A 21,943-nucleotide genomic window follows, 5' to 3' on the forward strand; every position below is an offset into this window, starting at 1 on the left:
GCGGAGACAGCGAGGGGGCGGAGACAGCGAGGGGGCGGAGACAGCGAGGGGGCGGAGACAGCGAGGGGGCGGAGACAGCGAGGGGGCGGAGACAGCGAGGGGGCGGAGACAGCGAGGGGGCGGAGACAGCGAGGGGGCGGAGACAGCGAGGGGGCGGAGACAGCGAGGGGGCGGAGACTGACTGTTAGTGGTCAGGCTAAAAGGTTAAAGCAGAATATGTTAAAAGAATCTCCATCGTACACATCGGATTTGATCAGTTGGTACCGTTTGTGTCTGTAAATGATCTGTGTGTCAGACACCGTGCTGTACCCTGCCCTACCCAGAGTCATGGACAGTGCGTGAACACATTATCCCTCACACACAGCACACCATCTACTCTCCACAACACAGCCCGGGAACTGAATACCACCGAGTCTGGGACCACTGATGTCCCCAGGCCGTGCCCCGCCCCCAGGGCCTGCACCGCCCCTCGCGCCCAGGCAGGAGAGTGACCAATGCTCAGGGGTCTCCATGGAACCGGCCAGTGGGAGATCCATGGTGAGCGGGGGTTAGGGGCAGCTCAGTGTGTGGGCGGGACAGCGTCTGGACTGGTAGCCAGTGCCACCCTCTCATGCACACACTGAGTCAGCGACATGCTGCATGCTGTCCTCCATGGAGTTAGCAGTGGGACTGGGAGGGTCCTGGGGGAGGAGGGGGGGGCACTGGGACTGGGCGGGGAGGGGGGGGGGGCGACATTGGGCGGATCGGGTGGGGGGTGTGGGTGGGGCACTGGGCAGGGGTCACTGGGCGGGTCCGCGGTGGGGGTCACTGGCCAGGTCGGGGGGGGCACTGGGCGGGGCGGGGGGCACTGGGCGGGTCCGGGGTTGGGGGGGGGGGCACTGAGCGGGGCGGGGGGACACTGGGCAGGGTCGGGGGGGCACTGGGCAGGTCTGGGGTGGGGGGGCACTGGGCGGGGCGGGGACGGGGGGGCACTGGGCGGGTCCGGGTGGGGGGGGGCACTGGGCGGGACGGGGACGGGGGGGGGGGGGGCACTGTGGGGTCTGGGGTGGGGGGGGGCACTGGGCGGGACGGGGACGGGGGGGGGGCACTGTGGGGTCTGGGGTGGGGGGGGCACTGGGCGGGGCGGGGACGGGGGGGCACTGGGCGGGGCGGGGACGGGGGGGCACTGGGCGGGGCGGGGACGGGGACGGGGCACTGTGGGGTCTGGGGTGGGGGGGGCACTGGGCGGGGCGGGGACGGGGGGGCACTGGGCGGGGCGGGGACGGGGGGGCACTGGGCGGGACGGGGACGGGGGGGGGGCACTGTGGGGTCTGGGGTGGGGGGGGCACTGTGGGGTCTGGGGTGGGGGGGGCACTGGGCGGGGTCGGGTCGGGGGGCACTGGGCGGGGGCACTGCCCCCACCCGCACTAACAGAGAGAACGGCAGTGCCACTTTGTGAATGGCGAGGTTACCATGACGTGCCATGCTGACACCATCTGACCCTGCGAGTGTGCCCAGGCCTTGCCCAGTTACCACCCCAGGTTTCCCTCGGCCCGGGTTAATACAATGTATTAAATAACACAAGCCGCAGCTTCTGGCCACCAGTGACACACACGGGGGCGCATTATCAGCCACTTGTTACAGGGAGGGCGGGGGATGAGGCCTGGGTCAGTTAGATCAACATGGCCCCGTTCCATTCCAGACTTACCTGCTGAGATCCGGGAAAGGGAGAGCGTGGGAGGGGATGACCCTGGCACTGCCACAAATTCTCCCACCCACACTCACTCACTCATTCCCAGATCACATGCATTAAAGGGCTTGTACTGTGCTGTGCCTGGCGTTAGGTGCTGATACACTGAGCACGCATGTTAGACACACAGCCCCGGGCAGAGAGTGGGGCGGGGCTCAGTGTCGGGGGTACAGCCAGGCTGAGGGAGGTACGCTCCATGTCGCGATCACACTCACACCAGGCTGGCCCTCAATGTGTTACACTGATAGACAAAAGCTCATTCCGTGCCCTCGCGCTTTCAGCACAGTTACTTCACAGCTGATGAGCGACAGTCCCTCACCACCCACACCGAGCGCCTCGGACTGGCAGAGGCGAGTGGAGAGAAGCCGCTACACAGACACTGACAGCTACCAAACCAAGCAAAACCATTGGAGAGCAAAACATGAGGGAGCCCCAGTGTCGACAGTCACATCACTGCCGCTGATTTTTAGGAGACATCACATCAGTAGGGTCCCTGACTGTATCTCTACTGATCCCTCACAGCTCCCTCACACTGTCACTCAGTAACCCCTCTCCCTCCAGCGCCCTGTGTTACTGACTGTATCTCTACTGATGTTAATCCAGCTCCCTCACACTGTCACTCAGTAACCCCTCTCCCCCAGTGCCCTGTGTTACTGACTGTATCTCTACTGATGTTAATCCAGCTCCCTCACACTGTCACTCAGTAACCCCTCTCCCCCAGCACCCTGTGTTACTGACTGTATCTGTACTGATGTTAATCCAGCTCCCTCACACTGTCACTTAGTAACCCCTCTCCCCCAGTGCCCTGTGTTACTGACTGTATCTGTACTGATGTTAATCCAGCTCCCGCACTGTCACTCAGTAACCCCTCTCCCCTAGCACCCTGTGTTACTGACTGTATCTGTACTGATGTTAATCCAGCTCCCGCACTGTCACTTAGTAACCCGTCTCCCCTAGCACCCTGTGTTACTGACTGTATCTGTACTGATGTTAATCCAGCTCCCGCACACTGTCACTTAGTAACCCCTCTCCCCCAGCGCCCTGTATTACTGACTGTATCTCTACTGATGTTAATCCAGCTCCCGCACACTGAGACTCAGTAACCCCTCTCCCCCAGCGCTCTGTGTTACTGACTGTATCTCTACTGATGTTAATCCAGCTCCCTCACACCAAGGAATTGGGTGCAGGGTTTGTCAAATCAAGTTGGAATTGGTGGTGACATTAAGTGACACTCTGACAGAGAGGCTCCCGCTCCCGAAAGTGTGCGACTGCCCCATGCCATCATCCTTTGCACCGCAGCTTGTCCGTGAGAAAGTGGAGAGGAGGCTCGGGAGATACCTGTACAAAGAAGTACACAATGGCCAGTGGCAGGATTAGCAGAGTGAACCACGGGGTGCTGACCATTACAACTAGCATGGTGGACAGGGAGTTGAAAAACGTTGCGAGGAACATCTGGAATGTCAGCGGAATGACTTCATCAATCACGTGAACGTCCTTGCCGAAGCGGTTAATGATGCGCCCGATGGGTGTGGTGTCAAAGAATGCCTGTGGTGTGTGTAACTTGTTGTCCAGGAGCCGTGCGTGGAGCTGCCGCGCAGCCCCCAGGCCTCCGAGCGCCAGTGTGAAGGCGGAGATCATAACTAGGATCCCTGCGATGGAAACACAATGCAGTTCCAGAGTGGAGGTTAGCACAGAGACAGTCACCGCAGGTTACCCCACTCCCCCAGTAAACCAGTCTCGGCAACACTGTTCCCCCCGCACCCCGGCAACCCACCCACCATCCCCCGGCAACACCGTCCCCCCCGGCGAACCACCCACCCCTCCCTCGGCAGCACCATTCCTCCCGGCAACCCACCCACCTTCCCCCGGCAACACCGTCCCCCCCGGCGACCCACCCACCTTCCCCCGGCAACACCGTCCCCCCCGGCGACCCACCCACCTTCCCCCGGCAACACCGTCCCCCCCGGCGACCCACCCACCCCTCCCTCGGCAGCACCATTCCTCCCGGCAACCCACCCACCATCCCCCGGCAACACCGTCCCCCCCGGCGACCCACCCACCCCTCCCTCGGCAGCACCATTCCTCCCGGCAACCCACCCACCTTCCCCCGGCAACACCGTCCCCCCCGGCGACCCACCCACCCCTCCCTCGGCAGCACCATTCCTCCCGGCAACCCACCCACCTTCCCCCGGCAACACCGTCCCCCCCCGGCGACCCACCCACCCCTCCCTCGGCAGCACCATTCCTCCCGGCAACCCACCCACCTTCCCCCGGCTACACCGTCCCCCCCGGCGACCCACCCACCCCTCCCTCGGCAGCACCATTCCTCCCGGCAACCCACCCACCTTCCCCCGGCAACACCGTCCCCCCCGGCGACCCACCCACCCCTCCCTCGGCAGCACCATTCCTCCTGGCAACCCACCCACCTTCCCCCGGCAACACCGTCCCCCCCGGCGACCCACCCACCCCTCCCTCGGCAGCACCATTCCCCCCGGCAACCCACCCACCTTCCCCCGACAACACCGTCCCCCCCGGCAAACCCACCCACCCCTCCCTCGGCAGCACCATTCCCCCCGGCAACCCACCCCCACCCCAGGCAACCCCACTGTGGGGTCAGTTAGCCTCTCCTGCAGGTGTGGACAATGTTAGTTAACCACCAATTAGGTAAGTGAACCTTGAAGGGTCAATCCCCGGGGTCACACTTGGGGTCAATCCCCGGGGTCACCCTCGGTGGGGGAGGGGGGATCAATTCCAGGGTCACACTTGGAGAGGGGGGGGGGGGGCCATCCTGGGGTCACACTCGGCAGGGTGGGGGAATTGCTAAAGAAATGTAAACAGGTTTGTGAACTGGAATAAACATCCTCAGTGGTCAGATTCACAAACAGAGGTTTGCAGCTTAAAGCTACAGCTCCTCACCTCTCCCCCCCCCACCACCACTCCCAGCACGGAGGTCGAGAGATATTCCCAAGTCAGTGCGAGGACCTCCCCTTCCCCTTTAATTACAGGATGATTAGATTATTCCTTTATAGCGACCAATCATAGAAACATAGAAAATAGGTGCAGGAGCAGGCCATTCAGCCCTTCTAGCCTGCACCGCCATTCAATGAGTTCATGGCTGAACATGAAACTTCAGTATCCCCTTCCTGCTTTCTCGCCATACCCCTTGATCCCCCGAGTAGTAAGGACTACATCTAACTCCCTTTTGAATATATTTAGTGAATTGGCCTCAACAACTTTCTGTGGTAGAGAATTCCACAGGTTCACCACTCTCTGGGTGAAGAAGTTTCTCCTCATCTCGGTCCTAAATGGCTTACCCCTTATCCTTAGACTGTGACCCCCTGGTTCTGGACTTCCCCAACATCAGGAACATTCTTCCTGCATCTAACCTGTCTAAACCCGTCAGAATTTTAAACGTTTCTATGAGGTCCCCTCTCATTCTTCTGAACTCCAGTGAATACAAGCCCAGGCAGCAGATTCCCAATTGGTGCCAATCATCCCAGCCCCACCCACGAGCAGCAGAGACTTCTATTGGCTGCTGATGAGCCCCTCCCCCCCACCCCCTGCCATGTCTGGGTTGCGGGTCGCAGGAATGAACCTTACCTTGCGTGAGGCCAAGAGCTGCGTACACCCCTACCCGCACGTACGTCTGGTGCTGAGTACCGTTGACAACGGGGTCGTTGGTCCAATCACTGAGCCAGAAGTTGGCACCGATCGCTGCAGCGTTCTGGCAGCAGTAGAGGACGCAGATCACCACGGAGATGAAGGGGCCCACTGCCTTGAGGTACTGCCAGAACACGATCAATTTAACCTGCCATCAAAACATAGGCTTTGTCACCCGCCATTATTTGGGTCAATTCTCTCGGGACAATCCCACTCACCCAGCACCCCTTGTGCTCGTTGACCTACATTGGCTCCTGGTTAAGCAACGCGTCAATTTCAAAATCCTCATCCTCATTTTCAAATCCCTCCAAGGCCTCGCCCTTCCCTATCTCTGTAATCTCCTCCGACCCCACAACCACCGACCCCCACCAGAGATGTCTGCGCTCCTCTAATTCTGCCCTCCTGAGCATCCCTGATTTCCATCGTTCCACTATTGGTGGCCGTGCCTTCTGTTGCCTGGGCCCCGAGCTCTGGAATTCCCTCCCTAAACTTCTCTATCTCGCTTTCTTCCTTCAAGACGCTCCTTAAAACCGACCTCTTTCACCTGCGCTAATTTCTACTGTGGCTCAGTGTCAAATTTCTATCGCGTAACACTCCTGTGAAGCGCCTGGGGACATTTAAATATGTTAAAGGCGCTATATAAATGCACAATGTTGTTCTTGTTGTCTGTGCAAACACCCCGCCCCCCCCTCCCCTCCGGCCCACACGCCCCTCCGCCCCCCCTTCCCTCCCCCCAGTCCCACCCCACTCCGCCACCCTCCCCTCCCCTCCGCACCCCTCCCCTCCCCTCCGCACCCCTCCCCTCCCCCTCCACCACCGCACCCTTCCCTCCCCGCCCCCCCCCCCCACCTCCCCGACAGGCACGTCCATAAACTAGTATCCCAGCAATCCCCACAGTGCCCTGCCGGACTGCGGCTCAGGCCTGACAACGCTACATGCCGCCAACCTCCGAGAAGGAGATGGTGATGGGGTGAGAGGAAGTAAGTTGGGAGGAGGCTGGTGTGGAGCAGAAACCCCGGCACGGACCTGCTGGGCTGAATGACCTGTTTCTGTGCTGTATGCTCTTTGTCCTGTTGCTGCATCCGGACTAATCACCCTCACTGCCCACAGTTTGCTCGATTGCTTCCTCGGCAACACCTCCCAAACCCACGACCTCTACCGCCTCGAGGGACAAGGGCAGCAGGTGCATGGGAACACCACCACCTCCACGTTCCCCTCCCAGTCACACACCATCCTGACTGGGAAATATATCGGCCGTTCCTTCATCGTCGCTGGGTCACAATCCTGGAACTCCCTCCCTAACAGCACTGTGGGAGCACCTTCACCACACGGACTGCAGCGGTTCAAGAAGGCGGCTCACCACCACCTTCTCAAGGGGCAATTAGGGATGGGCAATAAATGCCGGCCTTGCCAGCAACGCCCACATCCCAAGGATGAACAAAAGAAAAAAAAAGCCCTGGGCTGTGCCCACAGCTCCTGATTATAAATATCGGGTACAGGAGTGATGTGGTTCTGTTACTGGACAAATAATCCAGAGGACGTGAGTTCAAATCTATCAGTTGCAATTTGAGAATTTAAATTCAGTTTAAAATAATCTGGAAATAAAAATTTGGTCTCAGTAAAAGTGACCCTGAAGCTGTTGGATTGTCGTAAAAACCCAACTGGTTCACTAACGTCCTGTAGGGAAGGAAAGCTGCTGTCCTTACCCAGTCTGACCTATATGTGACTCCAGACCCACAGCAATGTGGTTGACTCTTGCCTGCCCTCCGAAGTAGCCCAGCGAGACACTCGGTTTTATGCAGGGTACAAGTGAGGGGCAATAAATGCCAGCCTTGCCAGTGACACCCACAACCCGAGAATGAATATGTGGAGCATCGAGGCCAGGCAATTATCCACAGGCAAGGAGGGAACTCCTGTGGGATGTGCGAAGTGTTCACACCGGGCCGCTCAGCTCCAGCGATGCTGAGGGCAACGAGTGACGGCAGCCGAGAGCGAGGGGGAGGGGGAGGGGGAGGGGGAGCAGGGCTGCCTGCGTTGTGTGCTTACCCGCCCTGTTTCTGTTGTCTCAGCCTCGATCAGCCGCTTCGATTCAGGCAGCGTGGGCGGAGGGCTCTCGATCACCTTCTTCTTCTCACTCAGACGCCTCCGCGTGGATTTCCATGCGGATGGCTCCCCGTCGGAAGAGATCACACTGATTTGTCTGATATCAGAGCAAGAGCAGCGGATTAGGACACAGTCAGTTGCCCAAAAAGAGCAGCATTGAATTAGCGAGCGAGGGGACGGACAATGGCACGGATCAGCGTCGTACGAGAATGGTAAGATGCCTCGTGTCCTGTGCTACCCACTCAGCTCTCAGCCGTGGATCAGTGGCTACCACCCTCGCCTCAGAGTCAGAAGATCACGGATACAAGTCCCACTCCAGGGATGTGAGCCCATAATCTAGGCGGTTACTCCCACCAGTGCAGTACTGAGGGTGTCGGAGGGGCAGTACTGATGGAGTGCCGCACTGTCGGAGGAGCCATACTGAGGGTTTCGGAGGGGCAGTACTGATGGAGTGCCGCACTGTCGGAGGGGCCGTACTGAGGGAGCGCCGCACTGTCGGAGGGGCAGTACTGAGGGAGTGCCGCACTGTTGGAGGGGCCGTACTGAGGGAGAGCCGCACTGTCGGAGGGGTAGTACTGAGGGAGAGCCGCACTGTCGGAGGGGCAGTACTGAGGGAGTGCCGCAAAGTCGGAGGGGCAGTACTGAGGGAGCGCCGCACTGTCGGAGGGGCAGTACTGAGGCAGTGCCGCACTGTCAGAGGGGCAGTACTGAGGGAGCGCCGCACTGTCGGAGGGGCAGTACTGAGGGAGTGCCGCACTGTCGGAGGGGCAGTACTGGGGAACGCCGCAAAGTCGGAGGGGCAGTACTGAGGGAGCGCCGCACTGTCGGAGGGGCAGTACTGACGGAGCGCCGCACTGTAGGAGGGGCAGTGCTGAGGGAGTGCCGCACTGTCGGAGGGGCAGTACTGAGGGAGCGCCGCACTGTCGGAGGGGCAGTACTGAGGCAGTGCCGCACTGTCAGAGGGGCAGTACTGAGGGAGCGCCGCACTGTCGGAGGGGCAGTACTGAGGGAGTGCCGCACTGTCGGAGGGGCAGTACTGGGGAACGCCGCAAAGTCGGAGGGGCAGTACTGAGGGAGCGCCGCACTGTCGGAGGGGCAGTACTGACGGAGCGCCGCACTGTAGGAGGGGCAGTGCTGAGGGAGTGCCGCACTGTCGGAGGGGCAGTACTGAGGGAGCGCCGCACTGTCGGAGGGGCAGTACTGAGGGAGCGCCGCACTGTCGGAGGGGCAGTACTGAGGGAGTGCCGCACTGTCGGAGGGGCAGTACTGAGGGAGTGCCGCACTGTCGGAGGGGCAGTACTGAGGGAGTGCCGCACTGTCGGAGGGGCAGTACTGAGGGAGAGCCGCACTGTCGGAGGGGCAGTACTGAGGGAGTGCCGCACTGTCGGAGGGGCAGTACTGAGGGAGCGCCGCACTGTCGGAGGGGCAGTACTGAGGGAGCGCCGCACTGTCGGAGGGGCAGTACTGAGGCAGTGCCGCACTGTCAGAGGGGCAGTACTGAGGGAGCGCCGCACTGTCGGAGGGGCAGTACTGAGGGAGCCCCGCACTGTCGGAGGGGCAGTACTGAGGGAGCGCCGCACTGTCGGAGGGGCAGTACTGGGGAACGCCGCAAAGTCGGAGGGGCAGTACTGAGGGAGCGCCGCACTGTCGGAGGGGCAGTACTGACGGAGCGCCGCACTGTCGGAGGGGCAGTACTGAGGGAGTGCCGCACTGTCGGAGGGGCAGTACTGAGGGAGTGCCGCACTGTCGGAGGGGCAGTACTGAGGGAGTGCCGCACTGTCGGAGGGGCAGTACTGAGGGAGTGCCGCACTGTCGGAGGGGCAGTACTGAGGGAGCGCCGCACTGTCGGAGGGGCAGTACTGAGGGAGTGCCGCACTGCAGCTGCGCACCAATCGAGAGTATTGGCGCAGGCCGCTCACCAACTGGTACCACTGGAAAAAATACGGCAGCAAATTAAAAGCAAATCGCGATCAGGAGCAGGGGCCCTGACTGCTGTTTGCACCAATGATTAAACCATCAATTGTCGCTCCCCTCCTGCCGCCCCTGCTTGAGTTTGAACTAAATCATCACAGAACAGGATCAATACTAGGATCTTCCTGATCTGTGGGACTCAGGACCACACCTGTGAATCCATGCACCCACTGAGCGACCGGGTGGAGCTGGCGGGCTGGTTTTCAGAGTCGATGGAGGGCGTGAATCGGAGCTGGGACACTCACCTCATGAACAATTTCCGTGCCTCTGCTGCCGAGGGTTCATTGTCGCTCAGGTCGATGTGGTTACTGAGGGCATCCTCCCCGAGAAACTCTTCATCTTCATCCAGCACTGTGGAGTGACGGGGAAGGGGGGTTAGTCACAAGAGCCAAGAATCGGGCCGCACTCCCCGAACCCACCCAGAATGCAGTAACCTCGGCCGTGGACATCCAATTGAATTAAAAGCCTGCACTTCATATTATTGTTATGACCAGTTGTGCCGCGTGCTGATTGTTAATGAGGTAGGACGGTGAGAGAGTTACGGGCCCAGGGGCAGGTTCCGGGGTCAGCAGGGCCTCGCTGGGGATCCACTGTGGAGAAGCAACTCTGGACCCAGCCTGGCCTCCACTCGACTGAGAGAAAGAAGGAACTCCCCGATTAATGCCTTGTGTGACCTCCTGGCTTTACCTTTCGACTCCCCGACTCGGTCCCCCCTGTCCCGCCCCGCCTGGGACAGTGCGCACTGGCTGTCCCTGGGGTGAGGTTCTCCGACTGTCCGGGTGATGCAGAGCGGCCGCCCATTATAGAAACCTTCGATTCTCCCTGCCCCCTCCTCCTCCTCACTGATTTACTGCAGCTCAGCAGTGTCAAGCAGTCAGCGTTTAGCAAGTGCTTTCCACTGTCACTCCACCACTTGCCCTTTGCCCTCGGCCCATAACGGTTTTATTGTCCGACTTTGCGCTGTCGGGGAGAGTCTCACCCAGTGGGAGGAGGCATCAGGGTCCTAGCCCCATCCTATGCCCCGCGCCCACCAGGGTACACGACCTGTGTACTGGGTCAGTGAGCCGCTCCGCCGAGGGACACCAGAGTCCGAAAGTTCCCTCAAAATGCAAGTGTGAAAGTAACAGTGTTGGCGTGATTCGGGTCACGCCACACTCAGAGCCCCGAGCCCCACTGGCCCAGAGCTCCGAGTCCCACCGGCCCCGAGCCCCACCGACCCAGAGCTGCACTGGCCCAGAGCTCAGAGCCCCACCGACCCAGAGCCGCACTGGCCCCGAGCCCCACCGGCCCAGAGCCCCACCGGCCCAGAGCCCAGAGCCCAGAGCCCCACTGACGCAGAGCCTCACCGGCCCAGAGCCTCACCAGCCCAGAGCCCCGAGCCCCACCGGCCCCGAGCCCCACCGGCCCCGAGCCCCACCGGCCCAGAGCCCAGAGCCCCACTGGCGCAGAGCCTCACCGGCCCAGAGCCCAGAGCCCCACTGGCGCAGAGCCTCACCGGCCCAGAGCCCAGAGCCCCACTGGCGCAGAGCCTCACCGGCCCAGAGCCCAGAGCCCCACCGGCCCCGAACCTCACCGGCCCAGAGCCCAGAGCCCCACCGGCCCCGAGCCTCACCGGCCCAGAGCCCAGAGCCCCACCGGCCCCGAGCCCCACCGGCCCAGAGCCCAGAGCCCCACTGGCGCAGAGCCTCACCGGCCCAGAGCCCAGAGCCCAGAGCCCCACCGGCCCCGAGCCCCACCGGCCCAGAGCCCAGAGCCCCACTAGCGCAGAGCCTCACCGGCCCAGAGCCCAGAGCCCCACCGGCCCCGAGCCCCACCGGCCCAGAGCCCAGAGCCCCACTGGCGCAGAGCCTCACCGGCCCAGAGCCTCGCTCAGCCAGTGTGTGCAGGAACCTGGACCAAATCTGTGGATTAGGAGGCACAGAATCACAAACCTTTATTATCCTGAGGCTGGTCTGCAGCATGGGGAAAGGATGGGGATGGGGGCGAGGGAGAGGGGGGGAAAGGAGAAAGGCACAAAGTGAATAATGTTATAACCCGGGCAAGAGCAGAAACTCGAAGCCACTTGCGTCCCGACTGTCTGCGCCCAGGGGCACAGCATGGGAAGGCAGAACTGACGGAAGCTCGCCCTGCCGCCAAACTCCGTCCATGTCATCCAGATCAAACCTTCGAGCTGATTTTTGAAGATCCCCCATCCCCAGCTCTTCACTGGTGTAATGTATTTGCTGCATGGGTTCTTTGCTATTAAGAACTAGTTGGTTTATTAGCAAAGGTTTAACAATCACACTACACATTACCAGTTCATCCACCAGGCTCACAACCACCTGCCCCATCGTGGATCCCCCGAACCCAACTAGCTGGGGTTTTATTGAGTCTTGACTGGCTGAGCCACTCACAACTCGACAGCTCCACAAACCCGTGAGCATGTTCGCAGGTGGATACATTACAACTGGAGTCAAGCCCACGCTGTGATTCACAAAGTCTGGATGAAGTTCTTTTGTCGACTGCTTTTGATCAGCTGTCTCCCGGTTTAATCACAGAATCTTACAGCGCAGGAGGAGGCCATTGGGCCCATCGAGCCTGTGCCGGCTCTGTGACAGAGCGATCCAATTCGTCCCCCGCTCTTTCCCCACAGCCCTGTAAATCTTTCCCGCTCTAGTATTTGTCCAATTCCTGTTTGAAAGTTATTGTTGAATCTGCTCCCACCGCCCTTTCAGGCAGCAATCACCTTAAATCTGTGTCCCCTGGTTAGTGACCCTCGATCCTGGAAATAGTTTCTCCTTATTTACACTACCAAAACCCGTCGTGATTCTGAACACGTCGAGCAAATCTCCCCTTAACCTTCTCTGCTCTAAGGAGAACAACCTCAGCTTCTCTGGTAAATCTCCTCTGCACCCTCTCCAAGGCCCTGACATCGGACACAATACTCCAGTTGGGGCCTAACCAGTGTTTTATAAAGGTTTAGCATAACTTCCTGGCTTCTGTATTCTATGTCTCTATTTATAAAGCCCAGGATCCCGTATACTTTAACAGCCTTCTCAACTTGCCCCGCCACCCTCAGAAGCAGTCAATGCTTTGTTAAAGTGCTGGACAGTATTAATGTGACACATTGAAATCCCATCCATAGTAAGCATACGGCAACCTTCCTGTGGCCTGTGACCCGTGCCCCCCGACCTGAAGCCCTCGCACCTGTTGGCTCGTCCTCCTCCACCTCGTCTCGCTGCGCATAGTTACGCAGGAACTCGGCAAAGGCTTCGTTCTGATCCTGCAGCTCCTGGTACGAGCCCATCTCCGAGACCTTGCCGTTCACCATCACCACAATCTGATCCACTTGCGGCAGGAAGCTGATCCCGTGCGTCACCAGCACCCGGGTCTGTGAAGCCAAAAGGTTAAAAGGTTAAAGGCCAGTGTAATGTATGCACTTGCGAGGATGCTCACAGATTTGTAGAGCCATATACAGTAGACACCTCAAATTGCTGGAGAAATACCACCAACGATGTCGCCACAAGATCCTGCAAATCCCCTGAGAGGACAGACGCACCAGCGTCAGCGTCCTCGACCAGGCCAACATCCCCAGCATTGAAGCACTGACCACACTTGATCAGCTCCTCTGGGCAGGTCACATAGTTCGCATGCCCGACACAGGACTCCCAAAGCAAGCGCTCTACTCAGAACTCGAGCCAAAGGTGGGCAGAGGAAACGTTTCAAGGACACCCTCAAAGCCTCCCTGATAAAGTGCAACATCCCCACCAACACCTGGGGAGTCCCTGGCCCAACACTGTCCTAAGTGGAGGAAGTGCATCCGGGAGGGCGCTGAGCACCTCGAGTCTCATAGAAACATAGAAAATAGGTGCAGGAGTAGGCCATTCGGCCCTTCGAGCCTGCACCACCATTCAAGGAGTTCATGGCTGAACATGCAACTTCAGTACCCCATTCCTGCTTTCTCGCCATACCCCTTGATCCCCCGAGTAGTAAGGACTTCATCTAACTCCCTTTTGAATATATTTAGTGAATTGGCCTCAACTACTTTCTGTGGTAGAGAATTCCACAGGTTCACCACTCTCTGGGTGAAGACGTTTCTCCTCATCTCGGTCCTAAATGGCTTACCCCTTATCCTTAGACTGTGACCCCTGGTTCTGGACTTCCCCAACATTGGGAACATTCTTCCTGCATCTAACCTGTCTAAACCCGTCAGAATTTTAAACGTTTCTATGAGGTCCCCTCTCATTCTTCTGAACTCCAGTGAATACAAGCCCAGTTGATCCAGTCTTTCTTGATAGATCAGTCCCACCATCCCGGGAATCAGTCTGGTGAATCTTCGCTGCACTCCCTCAATAGCAAGAATGTCCTTCCTCAAGTTAGGAGACCAGAACTGTACACAATACTCCAGGTGTGGCCTCACCAAGGCCCTGTACAACTGTAGCAACACCTCCCTGCCCCTGTACTCCAATCCCCTCGCTATGAAGGCCAACATGCCATTTGCTTTCTTAACCGCCTGCTGTACCTGCATGCCAACCTTCAATGACTGATGTACCATGACACCCAGGTCTCGTTGCACCTCCCCTTTTCCTAATCTGTCACCATTCAGATAATTGTCTGTCTCTCTGTTTTTACCACCAAAGTGGATAACCTCACATTTATCCACATTATACTTCATCTGCCATGCATTTGCCCACTCACCTAACCTATCCAAGTCACTCTGCAGCCTCATAGCATCCTCCTCGCAGCTCACACTGCCACCCAACTTAGTGTCAACCGCAAATTTGGAGATACTACATTTAATCCCCTCGTCTAAATCATTAATGTACAATGTAAACAGCTGGGGCCCCAGCACAGAACCTTGCGGTACCCCACTAGTCACTGCCTGCCATTCTGAAAAGTACCCATTTACTCCTACTTTTTGCTTCCTGTCGGACATCCAGTTCTCAATCCACGTCAGCACACTACCCTCAATCCCATGTGCTTTAACTTTGCACATTAATCGCCGAGAGCATGCAGAAACCCAAGCGCAGGCAGCGGAAGGAGCGTGCGGCAAACCAGTCCCACCCACCCTTTCCTCAACCACTGTCTGTCCCACCTGTGACAGTGACTGTGGTTCTCGTTTTGGACTGTTCAGTCACCTAAGAACTCACTTTTAGAGTGGAAGCAAGTCTTCCTCGATTTCGAGGGACTGCCTATGATGATGATGATGATGATGATGAGAGCGGTTGTACTGGGAGTGGCTTAGCCAGTCACGTGATGTTCACTAGACTCAATAAAACCCCGGCCAGTTGGGTTCTGGGGATCCACGATGGGGCAGCTGGTTGTGAGCCTGGTGGATGAACTGGTAATATGTAGTGTGATTGGTAAACCTTTGCTAATAAACCAACCAGTTCTTAATAGCAATGGTGTAGAAATTCCGACGTCCCGGACATGTACGAAGCTTTTACGGACCCGGGAAGGAACCGGAAAAGCCAGTTTTCAGCGTGCAATGCGCATGCGCTGAAAACCGATTTTTCCGTTCTATCAAGCTGGAGCTCGACAGGTCCTCCGCATGCGCTAGAGAACTATGAGTTCTCACGCAAACTTCCACATTTTAGAGATCTTCTGCCCAGGATCTAGGGACGAAAGTTCTGCGACAGATAGAGCAGGCATCCAGCCTGTATTGTGTGTGCAGAGCTGCTGGAGGAAGCAGATAATTAGGGCACATTACAGGAAGTTTATTTTTGAAGCCTGACAGCAGCACTGTAGATGTTAAAATTGATTCGAAGGATTGTTTGAGATTGTCCTTTATAGCAACTTTGGATCTATAAACAGTTATTACCGAGGTGCCTTTTCAACAAAACAGGTAGTTTTCTTTTCTGCCATTAGAGGTTTTTTTTTTTTACCAGCAATGCACCAGATGCCAATTACATTTCTAACCATGATATGAATGGCTGACTAAGACCAGACAGATATTTGCAATAAATAGACTTAAACTGTTCTAATGTGACGATGATGTTCTTGTGTGAACAACCATTCTCCGGTTGGAGCCTCGCACTCTTTCACTCAAACTCGCTGTGTATCCACAACAGAATGGGTGGCAAAGTGATTGTGTGTCAGGCTACGTGTCGTTTATCATGCTGCAAAGGGGCATTTTTGTTGCAAACATCCAGATAATTATTTCCACTTTTATTACAATTCTGTGGGCATTTCTGCCATTTAAAATACATTTGGAACAATCGGCACGCCCTGAAAATAGATAACATGGTTTTCAACTTTAAGTCCCAATGGAGTTCTCCTTCCCCCGCATTACCCGGAGACTGTCATTAACCCTGAGGTTTTGTACTAAAATCAAGGGCTTACAGTAGACAAAAGCCTTGCAGTGATCTGCAAAGGAGCTGCAGGATATAAGTCAAAAGATAATCGGGGCACGGCCTATGTAAATGAGCTCCTTTAGACAGCTCCTGTGGGCGGGGACAGACTCTGCAGCAAGCCATCGGCTTTCCACGCGCTGCATGACGTCATACACTGCCCGGAATAACCTTCACAGAATCGGAAGCTCAGAGGACGCAGGAGAGAATGGTAGGTACGCATTTTTTTCCTTCATTTTACCCGATTGCCCGCGGGAAGGCGGTTAGAGGAATTTCTACCCCATTGTGTTGTTCTGAATTCTTAAGCAAAGAACCCATGCAGCAAATACATTACAGCTGGAGCCCAGATGTACCATGCATGCTTGGAGCCATGCAGCTGAAAGGGATGGTCACTGCGTGTTACCCCACTCTCAGAGGCAGAAACTGGACACACACCACATGTCAGGGTTTTCACACCATGCCCCAACCTGACACACAACTGCACACTCTCAATGCCCGCTGCTTTCACACTCAGTTATTCACCAATTGCTCCCAGAATTCAGCAATGGAAAACACAGCAGTGTTGACTCAAATGCCTCAGCCCAGAAATGCTCAGAATCACCTGACTGAGCCAGGTCAGTTCAACACAGGAACAGGAGGTGGCCATTCAGCCCCTCGAGCCTTCCGCCATTCAATCAGATCATGGCTGATCTGTATCTCAGCTCCATATCCCTTGACACCCTTAGCGAACAAACAAATATCATTCTCAGTCTTCAAACTTTCAATTGGCCCCCAGCATTTTGGGGGGGGGGGAAAAAAAGAGTTCCAGATTCCCACTGCCCTTTATGTGAAGAAATGCTTCCTGACATCACCCTGAGCGGCCTGGCTCTAATGTTAAGGTTCTATCCCCTTGTTCTGGACTCCCCCCACCAGAGGAAACAGTTTCTCTCTCTCCACCCCATCGAATCCTTTAATCATCTTAAATACCTCAATCAGATCGTCCCTTAATCTTCTAAACTTGAGGGAATACAGGCCCAGTCTGTGCAGCCTCTCCTCATAATTTACCCCTTTTAGCCCCGGGACCATTCTGGGGAACCTGTGCTGCTCCCCTCCGAGGCCGATGTACCCTCCCTGGGGCCCAGGACTGACGCAGTGACTCCGGATGGGGGTCTGACCCGAGCTCTGTACAACTGGAGCATCACTGGGTACAGTGTAAGGATCACTCACTTTAACTGTGCAGAGTCACTGATAATTCAGGGTTCTGAAGATTGAGGCCCTGATAAATGGGCGCAGAGCTCGGGAGGGGGAGCGGGAGATCGAGGCCCTGATAAATGGGCGCAGAGCTCGGGAGGGGGAGCGGGAGATCGAGGCCCTGATAAATGGGCGCAGAGCTCGGGAGAGGGAGCGGGAGATCGAGGCCCTGATAAATGGGCGCAGAGCTCGGGAGGGGGAGCGGGAGATCGAGGCCCTGATAAATGGGCGCAGAGCTCGGGAGAGGGAGAGGGAGATCGAGGCCCTGATAAATGGGCGCAGAGCTCGGGAGAGGGAGATCGAGGCCCTGATAAATGGGCGCAGAGCTCGGGAGAGGGAGATCGAGGCCCTGATAAATGGGCGCAGAGCTCGGGAGAGGGAGCGGGAGATCGAGGCCCTGATAAATGGGCGCAGAGCTCGGGAGAGGGAGCGGGAGATCGAGGCCCTGATAAATGGGTGCAGAGCTCGGGAGGGGGAGCGGGAGATCGAGGCCCTGATAAATGGGCGCAGAGCTCGGGAGGGGGAGCGGGAGATCGAGGCCCTGATAAAAGGGCGCAGAGCTCGGGAGAGGGAGCGGGAGATCGAGGCCCTGATAAAAGGGCGCAGAGCTCGGGAGAGGGAGAGGGAGATCGAGGCCCTGATAAATGGGCGCAGAGCTCGGGAGAGGGAGCGGGAGATCGAGGCCCTGATAAAAGGGCGCAGAGCTCAGGAGAGGGAGAGGGAGATCGAGGCCCTGATAAATGGGCGCAGAGCTCGGGAGAGGGAGAGGGAGATCAAGGCCCTGATAAATGGGCGCAGAGCTCGGGAGAGGGAGCGGGAGATCGAGGCCCTGATAAAAGGGCGCAGAGCTCAGGCGGAGTAGCAGCAGTTCTGGAGATCGAGGGCCTGATAAAACGAAGAAGTAAAAAGAAATCGAAGTGTGATGTCACAGCCAAGCGGATAAGTGCTTGGCTGGTGGATTGGTGAGTATTTAATCTTTTTCTTTTTCTTTTTATTTCCTTATCAGCAGGTAACCTTTGATATTGTTGCCAAATTAAGTTAATTTAAGGGTTAAGTCATGGCAGGAGCGCCCAGGCCCGTGTCATGCTCCTCCTGTGCTATGTGGGAGCTCAGAGACGCTTCCGGTGTCCCTGACTACTGTGTGTGCAGGAAGTACATCCAGCTGCAGCACCTGACAGACCGCATTGTGGCACTGGAGCTGCGCATGGATTCACTCTGGAGCATCCGTGTTGCTGAGGGTGTCGTGAATAGCGCGGTTTAGTGAGTTGGTCACACCGCAGGTAAAGGTTACTCAGGCAGATAGGGAATGGGAGACCATCAGGTAGAGCAGTGGAAGGAAGGTAGTGCAGGGGTCACTTGCGATTATCCCCCTCCAAAACAGATACACCGTTTGGGTGCTGTTGGGGGGATGATTCATCAGTGGGGGAGGGGGGGGGGGGGGAGGGCAGCAGCCAAGTTCATGGCACCGTGGGTGGCTCTGCTGCACAGGAGGGCAGGAAAAAGAGTGGGAGAGCTATAGTGGTAGGGGATTCTATTGTAAGGGGAATAGAGAGATGTTTCTGCGATCGCAATCGAGACCTCAGGATGGTATGTTGCCTCCCTGGTGCAAGGGTCAAGGATGTCTCGGAGCGGTTGCAGGACATTTTGGAGGGGAGGGTGAACAGCCAGTTGTCGTGGTGCATATAGGTACCAACGATATAGGTAAAAAATGGGATGAGGTCCTACAAGCTGAATTAGGGGAGCGAGGTGTTAAATTAAAAAGCAGGACCTCAAAAGTAGTAATCTCAGGATTGCTATCAGTGCCACGTGCTAGCCAGAGTAGGAATCGCAGGATAGCTCAGATGAATACGTGGCTTGAGGAGTGGTGCAGAAGGGAGGGATTCAAATTCCTGGGATATTGGAACCGGTTCTGGGGGAGGTGGGACCAGTACAAACCGGACGGTCTGCACCTGGGCAGGACCGGAACCAATGTCCTAGGGGTAGTGTTTGCTAGTGCTGTTGGGTAGGGTGGGAACCTATGCAGGGAGACAGAGGGAAGTAAAATGGGGGCAGAAGCAAACGATAGAAAGAAGGAAAGTAAAAGTGGAGGGCAGAGAAACCCAAGGCAAAAATCAAAAAGGGCCACATTACAGCAAAATTCTAAAGGGACAAAGTGTGTTAAAGGCTCTGTGCCTCAATGCGAGGAGTATTCGTGATAAAATGGTCGAATTAACTGCGCAGGCAGCTATTAACGAATATGATATAATTGGGATTACGGAGACATGGCTTCAGGGTGACCAAGGCTGGGATCTCAACATCCAGGGGTATACAACATTCAGGAAGGAGAGACAGAAAGGAAAAGGAGGTGGGGTAGCGTTGCTGGTTAAAGGGGAAATTAACGCAATAGTAAGGAAGGACATTAGCTTGGATGATGTGGAATCTGTACGGGTAGAGTTGCGGAATACCAAGGGGCAGAAAACGTTAGTGGGAGTTGTGTACAGACCACCAAACAGTAGTAGTGAGGTTGGGGACAGCATCAAACAAGAAATTAGGGATGGGTGCAATAAAGGTACAGCAGTTATCATGGACAACTTTAATCTACATATAGATTGGGCGAACCAAACTGGTAACAAAACGGTGGAGGAGGATTTCCTGGAGTGTATTAGAGATGGTTTTCTTGACCAATATGTCGAGGAACCAACTAGAGGGCTGGCCATCCGAGACGGTGATGTGTAACGACAAAAGGACTAATTAGCAATCTTGTCGTGCGAAGCCCCTTGGGGAAGAGTGACCATAATATGGTAGAATTCTTCATTAAGATGGAGAGTGACACAGTTAATTCAGAGACTAGGGTCCTGAACTTAAGGAAAGCTAACTTCGATGGTATGGGGTGTGAATTTACTAGAATAGACTGGCAAATGATACTTAAAGGGTTGACGGTGGATAGGCAATGGCAAACATTTAAAGATCACATGGATGAACTTCAACAGTTGTACAGCCCTGTCTGAGTAAAAATAAAACGGGGAAGGTGGCTCAACCGTGGCTAACAAGGGAAATTAGGGATAGTGTTAAATCCAAGGAAGAGGCATATAAATTGGCCTGAAAAAACAGCAAATCTGAGGACTGGGAGAAATTTAAAATTCAGCAGAGGAGGACAAAGGGTTTAATTAGGAGGGGGGAAATAGAATATGAGAGGAAGCTTGCTGGGAACATAAAAACTGACTGCAAAAACTTCTATTGATATGTGAAGAGAAAAAGATTAGTGAAGACAAACGTAGGTCCCTTGCAGTCTGGATGAGGTGAATTTATAATGGGGAACAAAGAAATGGCAGACCAATTGAACAAATACTTTGGTTCTGTCTTCACGAAGGAAGACACAAATAACCTTCCGGAAATACTAGGGGACCGAGGGTCTAGCAAGAAGGTGGAACTGAAGGAAATCCTTATTAGTCAGGAAATTGTGTTAGGGAAATTGATGGGACTGAAGGCCGATAAATCCCCAGGGCCTGATAGTCTGCATCCCAGAGTACTTAAGGAGGTGGCCCTAGAAATAGTGGATGCATTGGTGATCATTTTCTAACAGTCTATCGACTCTGGATCAGTTCCTATGGACTGGAGGGCAGCTAATATAACACCACGTTTTAAAAAAATGAGGGAGAGAAAACGGGACATTGCAGACCGGTTAGCCTGACATCAGTAGTGGGGAAAATGCAGAATCAATTATTAAAGATGAAATAGCAGCACATTTGGAAAGCAGTGACAGGATCAGTCCAAGTCAGCATGGATTTATGAAAGGGAAATCATGCTTGACAAATCTTCTAGAATTTTTTGAGGATGTAACTAGTAATGTGGACAAGGGAGAACCAGTGGATGTGGTGTATTTGGACTTTCAAAAGGCTTTTGACAAGGTCCCACACAAGAGATTGGTGTGCAAAATTAAAGCACATGGTACTGGGGGTAATGTATTGACGTGGATAGAGAACTGGTTGGCAGACACAAAGCAGAGAGTCGGGATAAACGGGTCCTTTTCAGAATGGCAGGCAGTGACTAATGGGGTGCCGCAGAGCTCAGTGCTGGGACCCCAGCTATTTACAATATACATTAATGATTTAGATGAAGGAATTGAGTGTAATATCTCCAAGTTTGCAGATGACACTAAACTGGGTGGCGGTGTGAGCTGTGAGGGGGACGCTAAGAGGCTGCAGGGTGACTTGGACAGGTTAGGTGAGTGGACAAATGCATGGCAGATGCAGTATAATGTGGATAAATGTGAGGTTATCCACTTTGGGGGCAAAAACACAAAGGCAGAATATTATCTGAATGGCGGCAGATTAGGAAAAGGAGAGGTGCTACGAGACCTTGGTGTCATGGTTCATCAGTCATTGAAAGTTGGCATGCAGGTACAGCAGGCGGTGAAGAAGGCAAATGGCATGTTGGCCTTCATAGCTAGGGGATTTGAGTATAGGAGCAGGGAGGTCTTACTGCAGTTGTACAGGGCCTTGGTAAGGCCTCACCTGGAATATTATGTTCAGTTTTGGTCTCCTAATCTGAGGAAGGACCTTCTTGCTATTGAGGGAGTGCAGTGAAGGTTCACCAAACTGATTCTCGGGGTGGCAGGACTGACATATGAGGAAAGACTGGATCGACTGGGCCTGTATTCACTGGAGTTTAGAAGAATGAGAGGGGATCTCATAGAAATATATAAAATTCTGACGGGACTGGACAGGTTAGATGCAGAAACAATGTTCCCGATGTTGGGGAAGTCCAGAACCAGGGGTCACAGTCTAATGATAAGGGGTAAGCCATTTAGGACCGAGATGAGGAGCAACTTCTTCACTCAGAGAGTTGTTAACCTGTGGAATTCCCTGCCGCAGAAAGTTGTTGATTCGAGTGCGTTTGATATATTCAAGAGGGAGTTAGATATGGCCCTTATGGCTAAAGG

General features: G+C 55.5%; 1 protein-coding gene across 9 annotated transcripts in view; it reads right to left on the reverse strand.

Moving 5' to 3' along the window:
• LOC139256026 (ATP-binding cassette sub-family C member 3-like) overlaps positions 1 to 21,943 on the reverse strand; it is a 91,957-nt gene that overhangs the window by 30,411 nt on the left and 39,603 nt on the right. For 3 of the 9 annotated variants that reach the window (XM_070874103.1, XM_070874108.1, XM_070874106.1), the window contains exons 11-15: positions 12,650 to 12,833; positions 9,709 to 9,814; positions 7,436 to 7,589; positions 5,330 to 5,537; positions 3,131 to 3,378 (exon numbers count right to left, since the gene is read on the reverse strand). In XM_070874103.1, coding sequence (XP_070730204.1) covers positions 3,131 to 3,378; positions 5,330 to 5,537; positions 7,436 to 7,589; positions 9,709 to 9,814; positions 12,650 to 12,833 — 900 coding nt within the window. Of the gene's footprint in view, positions 1 to 3,067; positions 3,379 to 5,329; positions 5,538 to 7,435; positions 7,590 to 9,708; positions 9,815 to 12,649; positions 12,834 to 21,943 lie in introns of all 9 variants that reach the window. The other 6 variants (XM_070874102.1, XM_070874107.1, XM_070874105.1 and 3 more) reach the window with 2 other exon arrangements.

Source organism: Pristiophorus japonicus, unplaced genomic scaffold (assembly GCF_044704955.1).
Source record: "Pristiophorus japonicus isolate sPriJap1 unplaced genomic scaffold, sPriJap1.hap1 HAP1_SCAFFOLD_678, whole genome shotgun sequence".
Lineage (NCBI taxonomy): Eukaryota > Metazoa > Chordata > Chondrichthyes > Pristiophoridae > Pristiophorus > Pristiophorus japonicus.